The following is a 24,614-nucleotide window of genomic DNA, read 5'->3' as shown; positions in this document are numbered from 1 at the left end:
TACTTCCCTAAGGTTTCTGCATGATCAATTTGTATACACAAAATTGCACAAGGGGGCCTCAAGTCTCATGAAGGCAATGATGTGTAAATGAATTGAACCAGTGAGAAACTGTAAAACAGAATGCATTTCCTCAATGTTTTAGCAAATATTCTGTAGCAAGAAGAACTCATCAAGAACAATTTATTTTGACAAGTATAACCGTCACAGCGATCTTGAATGCAGTTGTGATTCATAGTTGATGTGCTCCTCCTGTTTTTTGTATTCAGATTCACATCTGAGGGACAGCCCTCATCTTTAAAGTACTACTAAGAGATGGAGAAAGGTGAAAATACAGTGCAGATCTCTTCCTACTGTCCTGACATACGTTGATGTTGTATATGTTGGTAAGTCTTTGCAGAATATAGCTCACATAGGTCACTTTTTATAGTGCTATGAGCCAGGCAGACTTTCAGAATAGAAACAAGAAATGAGAACTGAGATAATAACTACTTTGCTCTTAAATGTTTGACATGCGTCAAGCTTCTCTGAAGCCATGGAAAATCTGATGACAGGAAGAAATATGACATAGGCATGTATAATCAAAACAGAAACTTTAAAAAAAAACCCAATTGAAAGCATTCATATAGCATTCCATCATATTATCTCACATTGCAGGGTTCCATTGAAAAGTTGTATGAAAGAAATATTTAGTGTGAAAAAGTGAGTTCCATCCTGCCCAACTCCATCCAAGCCTTAAAAGGATCCTGTGTGGTCATCCCGTGTTCCTTCACTGTCCCAGATTCATGGGATTCTCAGGACATCAGTGTGGCTTGGTACCAGTATCATTTCTGGAACTACCCTAAAATCTACAACAGCAAAACGCTAATCGATGTCCTTCCAGCCTACCAGGGACGAACGGAAGTGGTGGGAAATCTGCAAAAGGGCAACTGTACTCTCAGCATCAATCCAGTAGAGATGGAGGATGCCATGAGATATTACGTTTGGATCAACCCTGACTTGGTCAATCATCTCTTTTATGATGTCACTGTCAAGGTAGACGTAACAGGTTAGTGTATCTTTGGGTCATCTCCTCTGAGGATGGAAATATTTTTCTGGTTGGGATGTTGCATAAATAGCTGGATTTTGCTCCTATTCATTTGAAGAACAGGGAGAGGCTGTGGCCAGAGAGACTTTTGCAGTTGTAGTTGGGTGAAAATAAACTCTGTCCTTAAGATTGGCTCAGAGATTGGCTAATTCACTTTTGAATTCATCCCTGTCAACCTCATCATCATGGACAACAGCTTAATTGGACTTTTAATCACTGGAAATAAGAGATGTTGCTCCAGTTTGGAGGGTGGAGAGAGGTGAGAAATGTTAAAACTATCTCAATCTTTTTGCACATCTGCCCATTACAGAGGTGGTTTAGAATATATCATGGCTGTCCTTTTAGTCCAAATGATTTAAATATGGGGCTAAAACCATGCAGAGATTTGTTTGAATAAGAAATTCATGTTTTCTTTGGATTGGATGGAAGAAGGTATAATTATAGTGTTGCAAATGTGATGCTCTGCTTAACAAACTGTCAGCATTTCCAGAATAAACCTCTATTTTCAGGGGGTTAAAAACATTGCCAGAATAGAAAAAAAGGGGAGAGGGGAGGGGGGAAAGGAGGAAAGAAGGGCTTCTGGGCTAAACTTTGGCAGCTATATTTAAACTGGTAGGAAGATTTTATTTTCAGTCAGATATTTATATATAATAGATCACACATACAACGTTGTGTTAATTTGCAAAGAAATCCTTCTCATGCTGACCAGATATTTATTTATTTTGTAAGGAAGGAGAGAATCACACTTCATTTCAAAAAGGGATCTGATTCTGATGAAAAGATTCCAGTCCTCTGTATTTTTAGGAGTGGCAGCATGGTTATATCCAGGAGCCAGGAATCTATGAGTTCCTGTTCTACCCACCAACTAACTCCTTGTGTGGCCTTGGGCAATATGCTTAACTCTGTAACATCTCGACCTACACAGTAGTTGGCTTCATTCCCTTCTGTGCTCAGCAGCACATAAACAGCACTGCTTGTCCATCATGGCTGCATTCGTTCTGTGGTTCTGAGTTGGAATACCTCGCAAAAACGGCAGACTTTTTCATCATGTATGGAGGTGAAATTTAATGGGAACAGGAAAGATCATTAGCCAAAACAATATGTGTTAGGCTGTTATTGTCTCAGGGCAATTAGTGGAAGAGGAAGGGGCAAAAATGGTATCGTCAAAAAAAAGCTAGTATGTTTATGCTTTCCTTAGGATTCGCCTAATTCCTACTGTTAATCAAGCTGCACTTCTTTAACCAAAAGCAAATAAACAACTGTCAGCAGCTGACCGAAAAATACAGTTATTTAACATATAGATTTATTTTGTAATTGTATTAGTTAGAAGTAATGCTTAGTAAATTACTGATCTTATCAAAGCTGTTTCAAAATGTCTTGCATACTTTGTCAAATTGGGAGACTACATTTCTAGTGAATTTTGCTTGAAGTGAAATGCAGTGGCAAAGGAGAAATTTATGGTAGCTCCCCACTCAGAGAATCTCCCTTCTTTTCACACATTTATTCTGAAGTAGGAATCTTGGCGGTCAAAGTTATATAATTTCAGACACCAAATGGTATCTGCTTGTACTTGCATATTTTTATGTAATGAGTCTTCTCTGGACCACGAAAATGGGCATTAAAAAGTGTTTTGGGGCCTAGGATTGTTAATGTTAGCTGCTGATTGTCCCCTTCTCAGCAGCAATTGTTGCATCAGTGGCTTCTTTCTCTCGGTAGCTTTATGAGCCCAAATTCTGATGAAGTTGAAGTCTTACATTTTATACAAAATTTAGTGATGTTCTGCTTTCCTGGCAGGAAGCTGCAAGCTGCAAGACGTCTTAGTAAAGTGATTGCAGACACATAATTATAGGCCTTGTATAGCAAACATTGTGGTTATCTGGATGGATTTCACTCCATTATTTTCATCATATTGTAATGCTTATTTCTGGAGCTATATTGTGTGCACCAACTCTCCCTTGTCTCCTCTATTTAGTGATTGTAGCAAAAAATGACTTCTCTAATATTCACAGTTTAGATCATTATTAAACTCGTTAATTCTCCTTTCCATCATGAGATTTGAAACATAGTCTATTATTACCAAACTCATGAATATTTGAAACCACTGTAAACCACATAGAGTTAGCATGGCAACACAGTACTATTTTAAATGGCAAAGCAAATGTGTATCATGTTCAACAACCAGCTAGACTCACTGGCCAAGATATGACTTTAGCAGGATATAGGATAAGGCCAAGGAACACACACTCCACAGGCAGCATCGATGAATTTGGGGATACTCAACTAAGTTTCAAATATTAAGATGGATTTAGTATTTTCGACAATTTTAGATTTGCTAAATAACCAAGATTGGTTTAGTAGTTGCAGGGGGGGGGACTAAGAAAAGATAGTCTAGTAGTTCCTTGCATTCATAAAAATCAGATGATAAAAGAAACAACGTTTACCATGATTTCTAAAAGGCAAAGTGTGGTAATGCTAAAGTATTTCTCGGAGGAATGGTTTCTGTTAACCTGACATCTGCAGTTTTGATGCAAGATGACGTGTCAACTCTATCAATGTCATGCAGCTCTGGGAGGTAAGGCACATTTGCATGCATGATCCAGACATCATTGTACAACAAAAGGAGAAGACACGAAATATTGCTGGTAAAGTCTAGGAGTCTGACATCAATAATTTATGCCCATGGTATCAGAAGCTTCTAAGCAGAAAATAACTGCATGGTTACCACCACCACCACCGCCACCTCTTGGCAGTTATCAATAAGATCAGATTTTAAAGGAGAATATTTGTAGCTCAGGGTTGAAATGAGGGGTCCTTGGTGTTCTCTGAGCTTGACTGTTTTTTTGCAGAGGTTTCATTACCCAAACTGGTAACATTATCAGTGCTAATCAGACCATCATTGATTGATGTTACCTAGTTTGGGTAATGATATGTCTGCAAGAAAACAACCAAGATCAGATTTTCTCCTCCAGCTTTCCTACTCAACAGCAGTAGCAGCATTTCGGGCTGCTTGAGCAATCTATTTCCTCTACCTTCATTTTATGTTTCTCTTGATGTCATCAGTGTCACCTCGAGCTCACCTATAGATAGGGTAAGGCAATATCTGTCTACCTGTATTTAATATGTGTAATTAAACAAGAAATTATGATAACAGTGGAAATAAAGTTCTGACTGCTGGAATATATGCAAAGGGGATATGACTTGCAAACTGTTCCAGTCCATGATGAGATGGTAATGGGAAGAGGGAGTCAATACAGGTGCAGAAGGGACAGCATGGCTATAATTGACTTTTTAACCCCTCCCCTACAGACTCCACTGCTTTTCTTAAAAAAAACACCCAGCTGTGTTTGATTATAAGAAAAGTTTTGTGAATCCAGGAGTTCCTGCCTCAATCTCACCTCCATTGGATTCACAGAAAACTCTGTGGCCTGCTCTGATGGAACAAAAAGCTAGCTCTGAATATCAAAAGCAATGTTAGGAGAGCATGCTTGCCATAGGTTTGAGCTGGCTTGAGAAAAAAGGCACCAGTGAAGGAGAAGCTTTCCTGCCACACTTCTTGTGGCTTTTAATGCTGGAAATGTATTACACTATGATGGAACTTAAAACAGATCCTTTAATTAAGGAGCAGCCCACTGAAACTGATGGAAGAGTTTCGCTTAATTTTAGTGAGTGCTGGATCTGGACTAGGGTGAATTCTCCTGGGATAAGATTTCCTCCCAAACTTGCCAGTTTAGTTTTACCTTTGGGGAGTTTATCACATTTAATGTTACATTCAGTTCATAGAATGCGCTTCAAATACATCAGCTAATCTTTTAAAAAGTATTTAGTTCCATACTGTATATTCTTGCCAGTGCACTCCTTTGTCAGCTTGCCTAATACTTGACCAAAAAAACTAGATAAGATTTTAGTGACTTATGTTGAGATTTGCTTTGGCTCCAAGATGACAAATTTTTCAGGACCTGCTTTGCAAATCCCACAACAAAGCAACTTATGGATTTCATTCCTATATTCAGAACTGCGCAACTGTACCCAGAAGTTTATTACCCACATACACAAACTAGAGATATGTGTATGCCCTAAATTTTGGGACATTGTTTCTGTGATTTGCCATATATGTTAACTACCCTTAGGCTTGTGGCTCTGGGCATTATACAGTGTAACAAAATGAAACAAACCCAGAAATATTACTGAAGTAAAATAATAATCCATGAAAAATACAGTAGAAATCAATAGTGGGTTGCAGGCCGTCCACCCCGGTGTCCTTACCTGTCTTTAAACTCTTCGGGGCTTCCACACACATGCACGCTGCGTATAGCCCCTGTGCGATGCTCCGCTGAGCAACTGGAGCATTGCGTAGGCTTGCGTAGGCGTCACTGGATGGTAGGACACAAGTGTGTGCTGCACATGTGTGCGCTGCATGTGTTCATGTGGAGGACGCTGGGCCCCGTTGCAACCATACCGGTTGCAATAGGATCCTGAATCCACCACTGGTAGAAATAGAGGCAGGCAGACTTCGCAGGCAGGCTGAGTGGCCAGATAGAGAAGCAGTTTGTGCTATAGGAACAGCTGGCTGGATCCGTGAGGTGCACGGAAGGCCCAGCGGCTGCAGGCCCAGGCAGTTCCATCCGAGGTTGGCTTCCGCAGTCTGTGGTTCGTCCTCAGAGTAGGCGTAGACCGGGGGTCTGTTGCTCGTCCTCCAAGTTGGCGTAGATTGAAGCTTCTCGGTGGCTGGATACTGCTGCAGCTGAGTGCATGCTGGCCTTGGGTTCCGGCAGGTCCTTCACGAGCTCTTCTAACTGTAGGTAGTTCTGGTAGCCTCTGGGGTTGTGCGAGGTAGACCGGGTAGCCTCCCGGAGTTCAGCCAAAGAAAAGCGTTCGCGTGGCTGCGACTGGCTGTTTTTTCTTGTTCCAGGCCCTGCGGGAATCGCGGATCCCACCCTCGTCGCCAGTTTTAAAGATTGGGTGGATGGAAACGCAGGAGCCATGGAAGTGCAAGGAACAAGATATTTATTTAGAAGAAAGATGACAGCGATTCCAAAAGGAGCCGATCGCGCCAAGGAATTTATAGTAAATGTAACACTTGTAGTAACCAATCAGGGGCCGAGTACTGCACAGCAACTGCTGATGCAGTACCTCGGCCAATCAGGACCCACTGGCTGGTTAGCAACAGTCTATGCTGCGTCCCAGCCAATCAGGGCGCAGCATAGACTGTTGCTGGCCCTTTAGGGTAGATTAGAATTAGTCTGGATATACAACAATACAGATACCAGGTAGCCCTTGACTTACAACCACAATTGAGCCCAAAGTTTCTGTTACTAAGTGAGATAATTGTTAAGTGTCATCTCATTTTACAATTGTTCTTACCACAATTGTTAAGTGAATACACTGCAGTTGTTAAATTAGTAATCTGGTTGTTAAGTGAATCTGGCTTCCCCATTGACTTTGCTGGTCTTGCAAAAGAGGATCACATGAGTCCAGGACACTGCAAACGTCATAAATATGAATCAGTTGCCAAGCATCTGAAGTTTCATCACATGACCATGGGGATGCGGCAACGGTCCTAAGTGTGAAAAACAGTCATAAGTCACTTTTTTCAGTGCTATTTTAACTTTGAATGGTCACTAAGCAAACTATTGTAAGTCAAGGACTACCTGTATTGAGAAGACCTGCTTATCAAAGAACCAGAGCCTAAAGCTGATTTCAAAGTTCTCACAATCTTTCTGAATACAAAAATGGGAGCCTTTTGATGACATTACAGATGGACCATATTACTTGAGGAATCAGAGTGTCTGAGACCTTGGAGAACTGTTTCCTGTAAAAATTGTCACAAGCTAATAAGTAGTAGGAATGGTATGGATGGATCCAAGGATGACTTAGTGTAAGACGCCTTCGCATATACATCTGGGTGGTTATGAAATCATACACTCTCGTTAAATAACAGAGGGTGGCAGTGAAATATGGAAAATGGTATCTGTTTTCTTTTGATATTGGAATATGGTGAGTATCAGTTATTTTGGGAAGAAGCCCAAAGTATACTTGGGAGGGATGCAATAGCTGCATATGAATCCATGGATTTATTTTATAGGGTGATTTGAATTCTGCCAAATATTTGTAGTGTAAAGAAATCATAAAAATTGGCTGGTGGTCTTAGCCTAGTGGGTGCTCCTTATACAGTTGAGAATATTGAATGAACTGTGTGAAGAATGTTTGAGCTATTAGTTTAAAGAAAAAAATACAGTCTTCAAGGAACCCCGTGAAATATAGATGACAGAAATACATTTTCTCTTATCTAAAGTAGACAAGGAATTTTTGCTCTAGGCTTCACTTGCCTGTAATCATCATAACTTGAATTTCCTTTGTGATATATATGAAGATTTTGTTTCTTTTCTTCTTTTTATGCTCTATCTTGAGAAAACATTGCTATCTGTAATTTGATCATCATTATTTTACATATACTCTGGTCATCTCCATATTATATTAATAACCATAAATTTAATAATTCTCAAAGTGTAGCTTGCATCTGTGCCTATCTTGATTTCATCTGAACTTTTAAAGGAAATATTATGATTTATAAAAAAATATTGTCTGTTTTGATCAACAATTTATACTCACGAAATGATTTATCTACACATGCAGTGACAACTACGAAAGCTGCAGAAAAGCATGCTGCATATATCAAGAAAGTTATTTTGTTGTAATAGGTATTTCATACCCCACTCTAATATTGGTTGCCAGTAGTTGCAAGTATCATATTTCTTGTTTAACTAAAATGTATTTCTTAGGAACATACGGTACTACACAGCTGATTAAGTGAAAACTACTGCTTTCAGTTGTTTAGGGATGGATTGTTTTTGTTGGGTTTTTTTTTTTTAACAAAGTAAAAAATTGTTGTTCTATGCTTTATAACAACTGTGGTGACTCTTAGTAGTAATGTTTATAATAGGAACATGTGATTGGAAGGATTCCTGAATTTGAGTACATTCTAAAATATTTAACTTCTTATGAATAATGTAATTTGGCTACCTTTACCTTTTTTGTAAGGGTCTTGGGTCTTAAAACTTTTGTAACCACTCTACAAATATATAATATTTGTAATTCCGGATATGCAAGCTGATTAATCAGTAGGTCCTCAGCTTGGAATTCCCCTGATAAGGCAGAATTGTATCTTTCTAGTTACGTACAAAGAAAGGTGGGTATTGATAATATTTCATATAACTAAAAACAGAAGATTAAGAGCAAGTTACCCAGAGTTAGTTTGGAATTTGACGCTACCAAAATTAAATAAATAAAATAAGGTGCTGGATTCTTTTGTTTTTACGTGCCTATAAAATGCGGGTTTATGGGTATAATCAAGTTTTTCAGAATCATCTTTAAAAAAAAAAGGACTCTGTAGGAGTCATTTGTAAAGGCTAGTCCAGAGGTAATTTGGGAATAAGTCCTAATCCAAAAGTTATGAAGGAAACAGAAATCTGTAGTAATATTATGCCATTGTTTTTGGCAAATTATAATGATATTAATTGTCTTATTTTTCAGTTTCTGGCTTCTGATGACTCCTCTTGCATTTTGCTTTCTGGAAAAAGAAACATTATTTGGGCTGCTAAGAGAGTTGCAGTAACAAATATACTACTGCTCTTCTAAAATGTAAAGGAACCTTTTACAAACATGCTTTTTGGCTTCCTTAGTGTCAGCCTATCAGGGTTATTTGAGGGATTGAAAGGCTGTTATCACTTCCAGTCAAAGACTACAATTACAACCTTCTCAGTACTGTTTTTTTAAAACTTGTTTATTTTTTCTTTAAAAAAACAGTGTTAAGGAAGATGTAACTTCCTAGAAACAAGAAAGCAGAAAGGTGTGCGATAATTTATAAGGATGATAGTAAGATTTCTCAAAACCAGGGTGATTGCACAAATAAAACTTTTTTTTCTGGTGGGGGGGATGGGATGATGACTATCAGAAGCATTTGTCAATGATAATGATAATGGTGATGGACCAAAGAAGGCATGTCCACTACTACCACACTATTATCATCACCACCACTCATATGTGTCAAATTTAAGTACCCATTTTGGTGCACCCAGTAGTTTTGAATCAGCAAGGATGGTTTTGGATTAAAAATTATGAAGTTAAAAACAGCTGAACTTATTATGGTATGAACGATTACTGTTTTTCAAAAAAGTGAAGAATTCATATGGGTGAGTCAACAGAGGCTTTGTCTGCTGTGGTGGAAAGAGGACATTACTGCTCATATCTCCTGTTGGATTATAAATCAAATCTAGTATCACTCTGTAGTGTCCACATGTTTCTTCTTCACTGCATCTAATGGCCTGGATTTCAACATTTTAAATTAAATCAGTGTACTGCCAAAGTATGCTAACAGAGACTATGTAGAATCTGTTAAACTTCACTTCCCTAAATTGTCAGACGCTACCTGGTTTCTCCCTGTCTAACTAAATGGTTTTAAGGGAACAGGAAAGATCTTATACATATCCTAAAGCTGTGTAATCTTTAGTTTGACCATAGAAGAAATGAAGGGAAAATTACAAAAAATATATTTTTTTCATTGCAAACAGAAGTATGTTCAGAAAGGAACATTTTAACCATGAATTCTTTATGTGGTCTTCAATTAAAACAGGAATTCTCCTTTCTGAACCTGTGGGCAGTAGCCTTAATGAATGATGGCTTTTACATAAACTCTTTTCATCTTAGGATATAAAAGCACTTTACAAACATTGATCAGGCTGATTGATGTAAATCCACTGAACTTCAGCCATCACTAAGACAGCGGTTGCCATTTCAGCTGACACAACCCAGGAAAAATGTTTTTACCCATCTGGGAAAGGCAGAGAAACGCAAGTAAGAGATGTACAGTACTATGAAAGTGACTTTGAAAGCTATCAGATTTGGTTTTTATCTGTATGGACATAGGTTGGCCTAATAGAAAGACCATAGGTTTGTTCAAAATCCACAGTCTCTGTTTTTTTTTTCCTTTTGTTCAATGATGTCTGATTCTCAAAGATTACCTGGAACCGTTGCATTTTTCTTGTCAAGCTTTTTCAGAAATGGCTTGCTTTTGCCTCCTGCCTAGAGCTGATTGAGCCAATTGGGAAATAGAAACATCACACATCTATTCAGGCTACACAGCAGTGGTCTGCATTTACTGCAGGTCAATACTGTTTGGAAAAAAATATTATTTTATACCAGCATTGAAAGCTCTGAATGAAACATTTTGGAAATCACAGCCACAAGAGCAGAGGGTTGTCCTTCAGGAGATTATCTGTCTTGCGTATTTGGATATTGGAAACCAAAAGAATGAAGTTGTCATTGCAGTCTAGTGGCTATTATATGAGACTCAAGATAACATATAGATAACATGGACTATAATCTTTTTTTCAATGTGGCTCATCATCTTAGCATGGAAATGTCGGTGAAGAGAGATTTGGAATATATGCCTGATCGTGTTGGTACTTTCTATAATGACTACCTCTATGAAGCTTGGTGTGCCATGGAGATTTTTTTTTCGTTCAGTACCCAAAGGAAAGCAGTAAGAAAACATATTGATTTGTAAGAAAAATCAGAACTGGAACTTTATTCCTTACTCATAGGGAAAGCCAAAACTATTTCCTGTGGTTAGCTCCCCTCCCCTTCACTCTAACTGCCCATTAAAATATGTGGAACCTATTTTCAGGCTACTTTGTTGCTAGGCAAATCTAACTCAAGATATGGCTTTGGGGAAGACCACAAGTTTGGGAAAGAATACAGGGCATGATGACCAAGGTTAATTTCATTTTAGAAAACTGTTCCTTGTCTTTGATTTTTTATTTATTTGTATGGCTCTTATCATGGAATTGTTTTACTAACTTATCCGCTTTTAGGTTCCAGCTTTTCACCCAAGTAGCTTCAGACAAAGGGTACCCCTTCCAATGCACTAAATACTGTAAGCGACCCCTATTTAGCCTGAAGTCTATGATTTTTTCCACCTCATAATGTGTTTCCCCTTCTATCATTAGGGGAGGAGGGGAAGGTTGGGTGGACGGTCTTATGGTGGACCAAATTACTGGCTTCAAAAAGCTACAATGAAATACTGGGTAAATTTTCCCTAGAATTCTGGGTAGACTGAGTTGAACTGTAACTGGGTTAATTATCTTCACTATTGGGAATGGACCTAGAAATTTTGGGCCAAATTTCTTGCTAGGCATTCTTAATCTTATGTATTTGGTAGATATGAAAACTTTGTCCCCCACATGGAAGGAGGGTTGGAGCAAGCGGTGTTTATTAGCTTGCTTCTTATAGGCTTCTGCCACTTCCGCTAGAACTTTTTTTTGTATTTTCCCATCCTTTCTTTAGCATGTCCATCCATTCAGTCAGAGACATGGAGGAGGGAGATTCTCTAGGCAGCTCAGGCATGGGAACAAATTCCATGCCACTGGTAATTTGGAAAGGAGTTAATCCAGTGCTGCTGTGGACTGCATTGTTGTTCGCCACATTAGCAAAGGGTAGCAAGTCTGACCAGTTTTCTTGCTGATAGTCCACATAACACCAGATGTATTGTTCTACCATCACATTGGCCGTCTCCACTGCTCCATCTGTGCTTGGATGAAACGCTGAGCTCAATCCTTGTGTGGACCCAATGGACCTCAGGAACTCTCTCCAGAACTTGGTGGTGAACTGGACTCTGCTGTCTGAAATGACCCCTCCTGTAGGGAGGGGTCCTGGTGTTGGCTTTGCTCCAGCTGCAGGGCAATGGGTCAACTCACTTGTCACTGTGTGGAAGGAGTACAGATCTCGACTCCAGTGCATTGCAGAGCTTCTGTTAGGGAAGGAGAATGTGGGCTGAGCCAGGGCCCAACTAGGTGATCCTGAGCTAAAGTGAGGGTTGATTACATTCAAGTTTGGCTGCGCAAGTCAGTCTGGGAGGCTCCAATCATCTGGTCAGGTACTGGGTGGTTGCTTTTGTCTTCTCCAGCCGTATGTCGAAACAGCCTTTTCAACACTCTCCAGCTCCGACAGCATTTCTCCAGATGCCATAAATCTCCAGGTTTCCTCCTCCGCAGCCAACCTTACAGCTTTGGAATATTTGCAGATTGTGTCAGGACAGAGAAACGATCTGTTATCTGCTACCTTTCCCATGGGCTCTATCTCCATCTTCGCTGATATTTTACGCTGTCCTGGATCAGATCAGTGTCAGGAGTCAGCAGCCCGCCAGCACCTCAACTGCAGGGGTAGCTGGTGAAGTATTTTAAGGCAGATTCGGGTTAATGTCCAGGTTCCAAATAACATCCAAAATTAAATCAGATTCCAAGGCAAAGTATTGTTCAAAGTTCCAATTTATTAAGAGAGTCTTGTGGGCACATCTAGGAAAACCTGAATCTGAAAGGTTCCTGGTTTTCCCCACCCAGTTGAAAGTTCAAGATCTTGCCCCCACACCTATAAGTCCATCACATGGTCCAATCTTCCACTGCCATGCTGGCAGTTCCACCCATCCAGTTCCTGTTTTTTTAAATCACTTTTATACTAAAATGGCATTATGAGTGGAGGAAGGAACATGAAGTATATACAAGCAGAATATGCTCATGTAGGAATTGTGCTTAGAAAAAAAGGGTCTCATCAACACTACTTTGTTTCAAGTTGTGGGCAAAAGTCTGGGACCCCTTATTCTCCAGGATCTCCAAGTACAACATCCCCCACTTGGTTTTTGCCTCTCCCCACCCCTACTTGGGTTATTAGGTACTGATATCAACAGCATCATCTTTCTTTATCTTCTATTTTTAAATTCAGAGAAGAGAACATTTTGGACAATAGCATCTTGATTTTTCTCATTGCTTGTGCAATCAAATCCAGGTTGCAAAATTCTGGATAATCACTATATGGCAGTAAAGATAGAAAACTCTAGTTCTTTGTTGCCATCTAGTTATCATCTAGATATCTGCAGTGTAGATCTGGTTATTCTTCCAATGCTTTTTAACACTCTGGGAAATCAAGATGATGGATTTAACAAAGGCATTGCCTTTTATTCCATTTTTTGGCAGTAAGTAATGAGGTTACTGGGGGCTTCAGAGGCCATGTGAGGTAAGTTCTTCATCCTGTTTTACTGACTAATCCAATTCCAGTAAAAAGAGAAAAGTGACTCTTATGACCCAAAAAATCTACTGATGAACTTATTTTCCAGCTTGCAAAATTTAGTGAATGTTGGAAATTGAAACTCACAGGACAAAGCTAAAACTGCATTCTGTATTCAGCAAAATACCTACATACAATGTATTGCTATCACAGAATCAGAAACTTTCCAGAATTCAGTGTATGTTGTTTTAGCAGATCTTTGGGGCACTTCATGTTTCAGATTTGTTACTGAAAAAATATATCTTTCAAAATGCTTCTTTATTTGGAAAGAAGATAAAGTATTTTAAGATATCTCTTCTGAGGGAATTGCAACTAATCATAAAAGAAATGAGACTTTAAACGTGACTGGTGCCAACCATTATTTTAGTAATGGCTTGTGATTTTATGGCTTGGCTTCTTATTACTGTCAATTTGTAAGAAGTTTTGTTATCATTTTACTCTCAAGATTTCTACTAACACAAAAAGGGATCAAATTCACTAGCTGGTTCCTATTTTTGGAATTGTTTGGGCAATGGTTTAAAATGCTCCATTTCCTTGTTGGGCCAAAGAATTAAGCAGCTAAATCCCACCAATAATGTTTTTGTCGTTGTTGTTGCTGCTGCTGCTGCTGCTGTAATATATACAACAGTGTGAAATCATAGCTGCCAGTTCTTTTGTTGGCCTTTCTTTGCACTAAGTTCTTCCCAAGAACCTAGGATGTTGTAATGTACCAGCACAGCAAATCCAAGCAGTGTGGCTTTTTGTAATTGATAGATGGAAATTTTGTCAATGCCAAGAATTTTCTATTACTTTCTCTATTTTGGGGTCCCACCAGTCGTTGCTTACAGGCAAGTGGTATTCCTTGCAGGCGATCTTCCAGTGCACCACTGATGCTACTTTGTCATGACGTTACTTGTAGTCAGTCTATGCAATTTTCTTACTGCACCTAACTGGGTCCACTGTTTGCATTTCCTGTCTGTTACTGTTTTCTCAATTCTGGCCTTGTATTCATTTATTCTTAAGGCTTGGTCTTGTGCAGCCAGAGTGAGCCCCTTTGTCTCTTTCGTCAGTTGTTCTCTTAGCCATTGCCAGGTCTTGTTGTTATCTGCCTTGCCTGCTAATTTTTTATGTACTGGTCATATAATACATGGCTTTCCCTTGCCATACCTTTTTCCCAGTCCTTATCTGGTCTTTTTTAAAGCTAGCTTGGTCTCTCCAGTGCTCAGTAAGCCTTCCTGGTATATTAGCTTCATTGCATCTTCTTCAGTGTCCTTCAGATATTCTTCCAATGCATCTTTTTCTTCTTCAGCTGTCTGATATAATTGCAATATTGCACAGCCACCTATTTTCCTTGGTAAATACACTCTCTCAAGGTCATTGCATGGATGAAGAGTATGAGTCATTTTCATTATTTTTGCAGTCTTCCCATTCAGGGCCTTTAGTTCTCGTTGAGTCCAGTCCACTATTCCAGCTGTATATCTAATGCCTGAAATTGTTGATTTGCTTTGCTTTATTATTATTATGGTTAATCTTCAATTTGATTCACAGTCTGAATTATTATTATTGATCATCGCACAGTCAGCCAGATGTTCATACTGAGTTTGGCATTTTTTCTATCTATCAAGTCCTTACCATGGACCTGGGATAGACAAATCTGGATGTTTGATGATGTTACAGATGTCATTGCAGGATGGAAGCTGTTCCCAGTAAAGCGCCTTTTGTGATTGACTGATGGTGAATTTGTCAATGGTGTTCAAGTTGTGCTCCAGTTGTTTTGGGATTGCACCCAAGGTGACTACTAGTAGTGGTACTATCCTTACTTGCCTTTGCTACAGTCATTCTATTTCTACTTGTAGGTCTTTGTATTTTGTTATATTCTCCAATTGTTTCTCTTCTATTTTGCCATCTTCAGGCACTGTGACATTCACTATCCAGACTTTTTTGACTTTCTTATCGACAATTGTATTATTATTACTAATCATTGCACAGTCAACCAGATGTTTGGATTGGGTTTGGCATCTTTGTGTACCTATTGAGTCCTTATCAAGGACCTAGGATAAGCAGATTGGATGTTTGATGGTGTTACAGATTGTTGCAGGATGGAAGCTGTTCCAAGTAAAGCCACCTTCTGCAATTGACTGATGACAAATTTGTCAATGCCTATGGTGTTCAATGGTGCTCCAGTTGTTTTGGGACTGCACCCAAGGTGCCAATTACTATTGGTACTATCTTTGCTTGCCTTTGCCATAGTTGTTCTATTTCTATTTGTAGGTCTTTGTATTTTGTTATCTTCTCCAGTTCTTTCTCTTCTATTCTGCTGCCTCCAGGCACTGCCACATCCATCCATCATCATTATCATCATCATCATAATTATTGATTTAATCTTCAATTTGATTCATAGTCTAGGACTGGTAAAAGCTTAACAGTTCAAATCCTAACCAATGACCTGTTAAGGTAATGTCTGAGTATATAGGCAGTTCTGAGTAAGGTGGGGTTTTTTGCAAGTTGGAATATTGAGATCTAATAACTTCCAAATGTTCTTGTATCTAGGCAATCCTTTGGGTATTGCTCCAAGGGTATTGATTTCTTCCTCCACAATCACTCAACTTCAATTTGCAGATCACAATATTTTGTTATTTTTTCAGCTGCTTCTTTTCAATTTGTGTATCACCTGGTATTGCAATATCAATGAACCAGACTTTTTTGTGTTCTACAATAGTGATGTCAGACGTATTGTGGGCCAGATGTCTGTCTGTTTGGATCCAAAAGTCCCACATGAGCTTGACTTGCTCATTTTCAAGAACTTTGTCAATCTGGTATTCCCAGTCATTTTTCCTGCATTTGAACCCTTGAATAGCTTCAGTTGGTTCAGAATACAGTGGGGTGGGTACTTATGTGTCCTCCTAGGATAGCACATATTATCCCTCTGCTTCATGAGCTACACCAGTTGCTTCTGAGTTTAATTCAAGATGCTGGTTTTAACTTTTAAAACTCTTCATGGCTTGGGATCAAGTTATCACCCTGAGTACATCAGCCCAGCCCATTAGATCCAGCAGAGGGGGCATGCTACAGATGCCATCTGCCAGAGGCTTACATTTGGTGGATCCCAGGTGGTGGGCCTTCTCTGCTGTGGCACTTGCCTTATGGAACAATTTTCCCTCTGGACATTAGGTTAGCTCAATTCCTTTTGATGTTCTGGAGGTCCCTCAAGACCTGATTATGCTATCTGGTGTAGATTGTATGGTGCAATAAGGAATGTGGATCTGAAAATAAATATATCAAAGACAAGGTTCTTGATGGAGGAAATGGAATGAATAGCTGCAACTTATACATAAAAGCCAGAGCAAAGATTAAAAAACGGTAGAACATTTTCTAAAGACTGGACAATGGATGGACAAATGTTAAGATGTGCAAATATTGGTTTTAAAAGTTAGTGGATAATATCTGGTTTTCTAAAATAAGCAAAAACAGTTTTCTGTAAGAATGTTTTGTTACATGCATGTGAAAGTTGGATATGTTCAATCAAATATAATGGGAATATAGTACTTAAATTCCATCGTAAAATGGGAAGAGGCAAGGTTAAGAATCAATGGATACTGAATGAATGTGGATTGAATACAAAAGTGAGTGACTATGTGATGAAGTACGTTGAGGTGGTATAGTCATTTAGAAAATATGTATGAAGATTGAATCACAAAATAAATCTAGGGGGAAATAATTGGTTGAGGAAAGGGGAAGATGAAGTCTTGGATAGATGAAAAAAGGAAAAAAGTGAAAAATTTAAAAACCAAAAAAAGAGAGAGCATCATATGAAGAAATTCATGGAAGTGGTGGAAACACTTCCATCAATGAAGATTATCCAAGAACCAAAAATACAGGTAAGTATAGTAAATGGTACTGGTGTAAGCTAGATTTAGCTAATTTATTTTCCTTTTGCCTTTAGTTCCTTTGGCTTACTGGTGTTTATTCTCTTCCTGCACTTTCCTTTCAAATATTATGATGGGTAGAAACATATGTATCTTGAAACAAATGTTTCTTTTCTTTCTCTATTTAATTTATCTTATTTCATTCATCAATAGGTATATGGAAAAATCATTCCATTTGCTTCAGGAGGCATTTTTTTTCTTTTTAACCAGATGATGAGCTCATGCATCTGTTGACTCATTTATGAAGTTCAGAAAGTTTCACCTCAGTTCTTCCCTATTGTCAGACTGTCTCTCTTCACATTCCCAGTGGCGTCCCCACTCTTCCTGATCTTGAGTTCTAACACTTTTGGGCTTGCACTGACTGCTGAATCCCCGATTTTCAAGATTTGTTAAAGGCAAGCGCTCAGCCTCATTTCTTACAGCAAACTGGGCAGTTTTCCTTTTTCTGTAAAAGAGGTAACCCTTTGGACTTCTTTCTGGCACACTGGATAATCTTGAGGGTGCCAGAATTACTCTCTCCAGCCACACTTCAGACACATCAATAAAGTAATAAAAAAGGAACTACTTGTCTTATTTTAGAGTCAGACTTAGTAGGGTGCCTCATAAAACATCTTGAATTGTAATCTTCCCACACACAGACACGCACAAACACATTACACATTTAATTTTACTTACCTCTCTTTACTCTTTACCTCTCTACAACGTAACTTTTAAATATGTACCAGCAACCAGTCTGAATTGTATATGCAAACTCTTTGGTAGATTTTTGTGCCTGCTGTTTTTGATTTTGATCTCAGCTCATAGCTCTACAGTGTAATGTGAATAGCATTAACTACTAATCAACTAGTCACTTGAGTGATAGATGGCTAAACGTCCAAGTGGCAGAAACTTTAAAGATTTCCCACAAATATAGAAGCAGAGTCAAACTTAGAGTTTATGAGCAATTGTAGTCTTATCCCATAGTGTCTAAAAAAAAAATAGACTCTTAGGACTTTCCCCCCACAATAATTTGACGTGGAATCCAGGCCCAAGTTTTGTACATTCCTTCTCCCTGCCCCTCCATCTCCCACTGCCTTCTGTTTTAGGTTCACCTCATCTCTGTGGTTTTTTTTTAAATGCCTCACTTTATAGGCAATTTTAAACTGATTAATTAACATAAAAAATACTCAGACATTTCCATGAGTCATTTTTTTTCTTTTCAGGTCTGAATCATGGTTTTTATTATTGCTCCACATAGATATAATAATGCTGGGAAATCAAGTATCCACTGAATATGGAATAGTCTCTAATTCTCACTTTGCATACTTAGTCAAATCAATAGTTGTGAGCTCATATCCTATCTTACTTCACCTTGATTTTTTATTCTATTCATCTGGGGGAAACTGAATATGATACAGCAATGCTTTGTGATATTCTGACGTATTCTTTAGGGTAATCTATGTAGGATTGTAAAATGATATTTTGTCCTTGGTAGCAGTACCCTTTCTATAAATCAACAGCAGATCAATCCATTCAAGGCAGTCAGATTTTTTTTTTAATGAACTTGTCCAACTTCATTTAAAAGCAATAACCCCTAACAGGGCTATATTCTGGTGAAGGAAATCAATAATATGAATTATTAGCCATTCTATAGCAAATAGCATTTGGTGGCTATTGTTTAATCTGTGAGCAATTTGAGAAATATCTAAATCCATGGAGGCCAAAAACAAACTTTTTCTGGAATATATGAATTTAAGTCCAATCAAATATTTATTGTTGCAGTCCAAGACCAGGGTACATACAAAAACAAGACAAAGCAAAACTGAAATAGGACAAGAACAGAATGTGCTAGAAGCATAAGCACGAAAAGTGAACAATGTAAAACTATACAGAGCAGAAAAAGTACAAAACCGCTAAGAACATCAGCAAGATTTTCTTTACACTTTAATGCACAAGGGAGGATTTATGGGTTGGGGGAATCACCCCATGGTCTCAACTGCCCATCTGTTGGTTCTCTAAATACTTTTTTTTCCTGGAACTGGAGATTGCCAAAGCTCCAGATAGAATGACAGATAGCATAGAATTTGGTAGAAAGCTCAGGAAAATAATTTGCAGGAAAATTTGCTAGATGTTTTCCTTCCTTAGAGTCCTGCTTCTCTATCCTGATGGTTTTCTCTCTCCTGTTGGTTGTAAAACGGTACTGTAAAACGGTATTGTAAACGGTACTGTAGTTTGGTTCCTGATTGCTATCTGTTTCTACTGAGATTGACTGGAAAAAAATGTGAAGGAAGGAAGGAAACACCTCTTCTTCCTCCAAGAAAAATGAAACAAGAAAGAAAAAACTATGCATTCAAAACTTCTTCAAATAAATAATTCCCTCTACCTTCATTTTCCCTCTCTCCAACATTAGGCTGATGGGTAGTAACCTACCTATAGATAGGAAACTTAGGACTGCAAAGTGAAAACGTGGTATCTGTGTTGCCACTACAAAATTTTGAATGAAATCCTTTGTACTTTTTAACACTCAATATTCTAAATAAAAAATAAAAATGTTTTGGAAAAAAATACTTTACATAAGGAAATGAAATGTTTCTTTTTAACTAGAATTAGACTGTTTATATAAAGTAGTTCTGTTGAATTATGGATGCTGTTATATTAAGAATCTTTCTCAACTTCATAGATAATAGTTCCCATCACCAGAACAGTCTTTTCCTAAATTTCCCTGCAGCCAATCACTCACAAACAGAAGCAGATGCTGCACATCAGACTTTTAAGACAAAATCTATTCCTACTGCTTCTGCCTTTTAGGTTCATTCAGATATTTCAAAAACTACTTTTGTTGGAGTTGCTGTTGGTTAGATCTCTGCTTGTAGCCTTTTTAATCCTTGTCTACTTAACAGTTGAGTTCTACTACTTAGCATGTCGATCAAAAAGATTGGCAGTTCGGTGATTCGAATCCCTAGTGCCACGTAATGGAGTGAGCTCCTGTTACTTGTCCCACCTTCCGCCAACCTAGCAGTTCAAAAGTGTGTAAAAATGCAAGTAGAAAAATAGGGACCACCTTTGGTGGGAAGGTAACAGTGTTCTGTGTACCTTCAGCATTTAGTCATGCTGGCCACATGACCATGGAAACGTCTTCGGACAGCACTGGCTCTTCGGCTTTGAAATGGAGATGAGCACCTTCTCCTAGAGTCAGGAACAACTAGCACATATGTGCGAGGGGAACCTTTACCTTTACCTTTACCTAGCATTGCCTGCTCATAGTCACCTACTTCAATTGTCAAGTTTCCATGGAGCATGGTTTCTTAGACAATTTCTCTCTTCCCTCAGTTGTGAGTTTTGCTTCAACCTATGAGCTTCAGTGAAAAAAAAACATATTTCAAAATCACTCTACTCCATATATTCAAATGTTTAAAATGTCAATGGGAATTCCTCCCTGCTTAATCATAACTCGTTTAACCATAATTGAGCCAAGCCCAATCCAGTGTAGCAAATCCAGGCTTAATTTATGACTCCACACACAGACAAATATAAATACTGTAAAACAATAGACATATGGAAATGATAGACATCCAAGAGGGGAGAAATAGACTGCTGATACTATTCCCAGCACTTCGATGTAATTGCCTTAGATGACTACGGACTACTATTTGCTTACTGTCATGGCCAATCTGATGAGTAATATTCAGAAAGGAACAAACACAGAGCAAGCAAATGCTTGTTGAAAGGGTTCACCTTAAGTCAAGTTAAAATATCTGTCCCAACTGCTCATATTAACCACAGAAGGCAATGAAATGCCCCTTTAATACACTACTCAATTTCAGGGCAAACTATTCAAAGATATCCTTAGGCAAGCACACCACTTTTCCTAAATGACAAACAGAGAAAGTGGATTTCTCTAGCTGGCAATCTGATTGTCTTCAGTGTGTTCAATGATACTGGGCTTTCCAAGCTGTAACAATATTAAAGAATACTGAATACCTGCATTGTTATGTTTAACATGGCAATGCACAAGAGATTCATCTGCCAATCTTTTCTCCAAAGGTTTCTATGCTAGAGAATTAGATAAACTGTTGATATAAGACTATAGATGATTTCTGATTAGACTAGATAAAACTAATGATGCCCTAAAAGTAGCTACATCAGGAGTTCTGCTGCCAACTGATCAACAGTCAGAATCCAGGAAAACTGTATTTCTCTGTGGTTATAGAGCAGAATTCAGAACAAGGATCTGGAAACTATGCACAAGATCACTGTATCCATGTCCACTTTCAACATCACAGGGCAACTTTGTAAGTCAAGAAGTTAAATTTAGAATAGTACACAATTTAAATTTTTGAGACCAAATTACAATTCCTGTTATTTCTCAAGGGACAGGTTTCTTATTGCAAATTGCTTTTTAATACTGCAGTATTTTCTTTTCTTTTGTTATCATTAGCCACAATTGCTGCTATTTGTTTCAGTTTCTGATTCCCATCATTTTAGAGTTTTTGCTTGTATATAGAAACAACACCTAAAGTGCTTTGTGCAAAGTACTTCTCATTCCTGTGCCTGGAAATGTTAGACAAGCCACAGGGAAGTGGCCTGATTTTAGCACCAGAAGGATATCATACTCTGGACCAGAAATATAATATCTATGGCAGTGCTGATCCTAGATGGAGGATCTGGAGAAGGAAAATGTTTGAATCACTAGGTTTCGAACTATCTGTAAACATGATTGCAGAATGCAGAATTTTATAAAATTTATATTCTGCATTTTCACCAAGGCTCAAAGAACCGTTAAAAGTTAGTCAAACAGATTGTTAAGGGCTTTGCCTAGTGACTAACACTTGTATTTTGGAAAAAAAAATGAGCTAGGAATTGCTGGAAATCCATTTTCCAGAGACATTAACAAAATGCTTTATTTCTTTCACATTGAGAGCACATTTTATATCTTCTATTCTCTTTCTCCCTCTTGGCCCATCTAAAAACCAACAAAAAGTGTGTTTTCCTCTATGAAGAAACACTTTCTGATTCCCTCAATCTGAGATAATAATCCTTCAGAGATGGTTGGGAATTGAAGCTGTTTTATGATGACTTGTGTCATAGTGCTGTTGCATTTCAATTTTCTTTTTAGTAATCAAATCTTTCTCACAGATTAAAAAAAAAAGAAAATGTAGACATAAAAGAGAAAGGTATAAGGAGAATCTGATTTTAATCCAAGGGCAGCTGGAATTGTTCAACTTGACCATATCACATTCTGCAGGTTTAAGATTTTTCTCAAGAGGAATGTTTACTTTAGAATCCAAATATCTGTTCTAAAAATCTACCTTGGTTGACTGCAATAGTTGTTTTGTACAATGGTTTTTCCTGGGATGGTTATTCTTGTTTCTTTTGCAGATTCTGAGCCTTGTACTCCAGATACTCCCTCTGCCACTGCTTCACCATCATCTTCTGAAGATCCTGCAACACTCACAGCTCCTCCTTCACCATCTCCTCCATTTGGTTGTGACGTCTCCATATTTCCCTCACCACAGCCCACCTCCACTATAGCCCTGAATCTTGAATCATCACAGGTATCTGTTCCTGGCTCACTGAACCCACCTTCTGCTTCCATTTCCTCCCTACATTCTGGTCTTCCTTCCACCGTAACACCAACTGCCTCTGTTTCAGTTACACAACCCCGCATCTACTCACCTCCAAATATTGCTGGGTCACCCAGCCATGGGCCACACCTTATTGACTGGCTTCCATATCTTGCCTCAGTGATGACCACCACAAAGAGAGGGAAGGAAGAAGAGCAAACAACCCTAGGAACGGGCCCACCTGAGCACATGAAGCGCTGTGGAAGCAACTATTTACCAGTACTCAGTGAAGGGGAGAATGTTCATGCTGGTTTCGTCAAGCAGCAACCTCCAGAGTCAGTTTGTTCACCACCCCCATTTCAGGACATTCCCCCCCATTCTGAGCAGGTACCTGCCACTCTAGGAAACATCCTGGCAGAGTTGAAGACAATGAACCACCACCTTTCCATCATAGCAAGGGCTCTTAGCCACCTTGCCTCATCTTGCACAACTCAGCAGGATTCCACAAACGTGCAAGACTTGTAAAAGAGGAAATGTCTGCATCTTCTAACTAGAAAAACAGACAGATTGGTGTGAAAGGCTGTGTGAAATGTAATTACAGACTGTGGCAGGAGTGATTTCTGGGAATTTGCCTTACCCTTGATACAGGAGAGGTTAGGTAGGTTCTTGGGCTTCTTGTTCTTCTCTTGGAATGCAGACCTCAAAACTATATCAGTATCAATAAAGGCATTGGTACACACAATAGCTGTTTTTTCTTTTTCTTCTGTCTCTTACATTATTTGTGGTGAGTAAATGTATATACTCATACAAACCCATTCAGTATGAATGAAATACAAAAATTTCTCCCTGTGAGCAGATTCTAGTATTGGAGCAGGTCGGAGGAAGATAATCTGGAAAACTGCTGGCCTTGTCTGGTTTTGAGCCTTTCCAGTTCTTATGTCTTAAGATTGAGAACAAGGCACATGGGTATGTGTGGGGGAAGGGATTGTTTGGTTGGCACTGGCTACATGGCTGCAAGAGGTGATTAATGCTCCTTTAATGAACATTAAAAACACTGTCTATTTAGAAAGTGCTTCTTGGATCTGGATCTTTGTAACTATAGGCCACTTTTCAATATTCCATTTCAGGGTAAGATGATCAGGAAAGTGTGGCCTTAAGGTCTAGAAACATCAGAATGAAACTGATTATACAGATCTATTACATTTGGGATTTTTAGCTAGAATATGGATGACCTATGCTAGAAATAGAAGAGGGGAATGCAACCCTGTTAGTTAGAATGACAAAGTTAAAAGGAAACTCTGAGATCATCTCATCCAACCCACAGTTCAACTAATCATCAAGTTATTATGTTGATGACTCTCATTTCCTTGATTCAAAAAACAAAGAAGAAGAAGCAATCCCTGAACTCAAATTCAATAACATGCTGGATGAGGGAGAACAAGCTGAAATTAAAAGGAAAGGCTCTTTTGAAGACCCCTGGCACCAGAATCTGACTGAAAGTTGACCACAGAAATAGACTGTGAGAGAAGGTCCTCTCCTATATTGTTTCCAATCTACAGAATGAATTGTCAAAGCTCCCCACAGTATGGGGGAAATTGCAAGATCCCACCACTTTCCCAGAGCCTTTGATTTTTGCTTGCAAAATTTTAGGTTTTGCCTCAATTTTAATATTGTTTTTATTCTTAGATTTTATGGTGTGTATTTTTGCATTGCTATAAGCTACCTGAATGTTATATTAATGGAAAGGTGGAATAAAAAAATCTAAGAAAGGATAAAGTATTTGTAACAGACTAAACTGTTGAGTTGGCTGGTCCTGCAAATCCTCTAGATCAGCAAAGGAGATTCATGTAGAAATTAGATTTTTAGTGCAATGATAATAGAAGCTGATTTGGCAAGGTATACTCCATGCATAGGTGGCATTCAGGCTTCATCTTGTATTTGTATAGTGGCACAGCTTTCACTCAACTG

At 38.6% G+C, this 24,614-nt stretch overlaps 1 protein-coding gene across 1 annotated transcript in view; it reads left to right on the top strand.

Annotated features, from left to right (window-relative positions):
- The window catches only part of RUNX2 (RUNX family transcription factor 2), a 161,764-nt gene extending 137,365 nt beyond the window's left edge, over window positions 1–24,399 (top strand). The window contains exon 4 of the mRNA XM_087716745.1: window positions 22,462–24,399. Within this exon, the coding sequence (XP_087572871.1) occupies window positions 22,462–23,171 (710 nt within the window). The 3' untranslated portion in view covers window positions 23,172–24,399. The remainder of the gene's footprint in view (window positions 1–22,461) is intronic.
- The last annotated feature ends 215 nt before the right edge of the window (window positions 24,400–24,614 follow it).

Source organism: Thamnophis sirtalis, unplaced genomic scaffold (genome assembly GCF_051295495.1).
Source record: "Thamnophis sirtalis isolate CommonGarterSnake01/CBP01778 unplaced genomic scaffold, rThaSir2_p1.2 scaffold_5, whole genome shotgun sequence".
Taxonomy (NCBI): Eukaryota; Metazoa; Chordata; class Lepidosauria; order Squamata; family Natricidae; genus Thamnophis; species Thamnophis sirtalis.
Note: the sequence above shows the minus strand (reverse complement) of the source record. Positions and strands in the feature narration are given on the sequence as shown.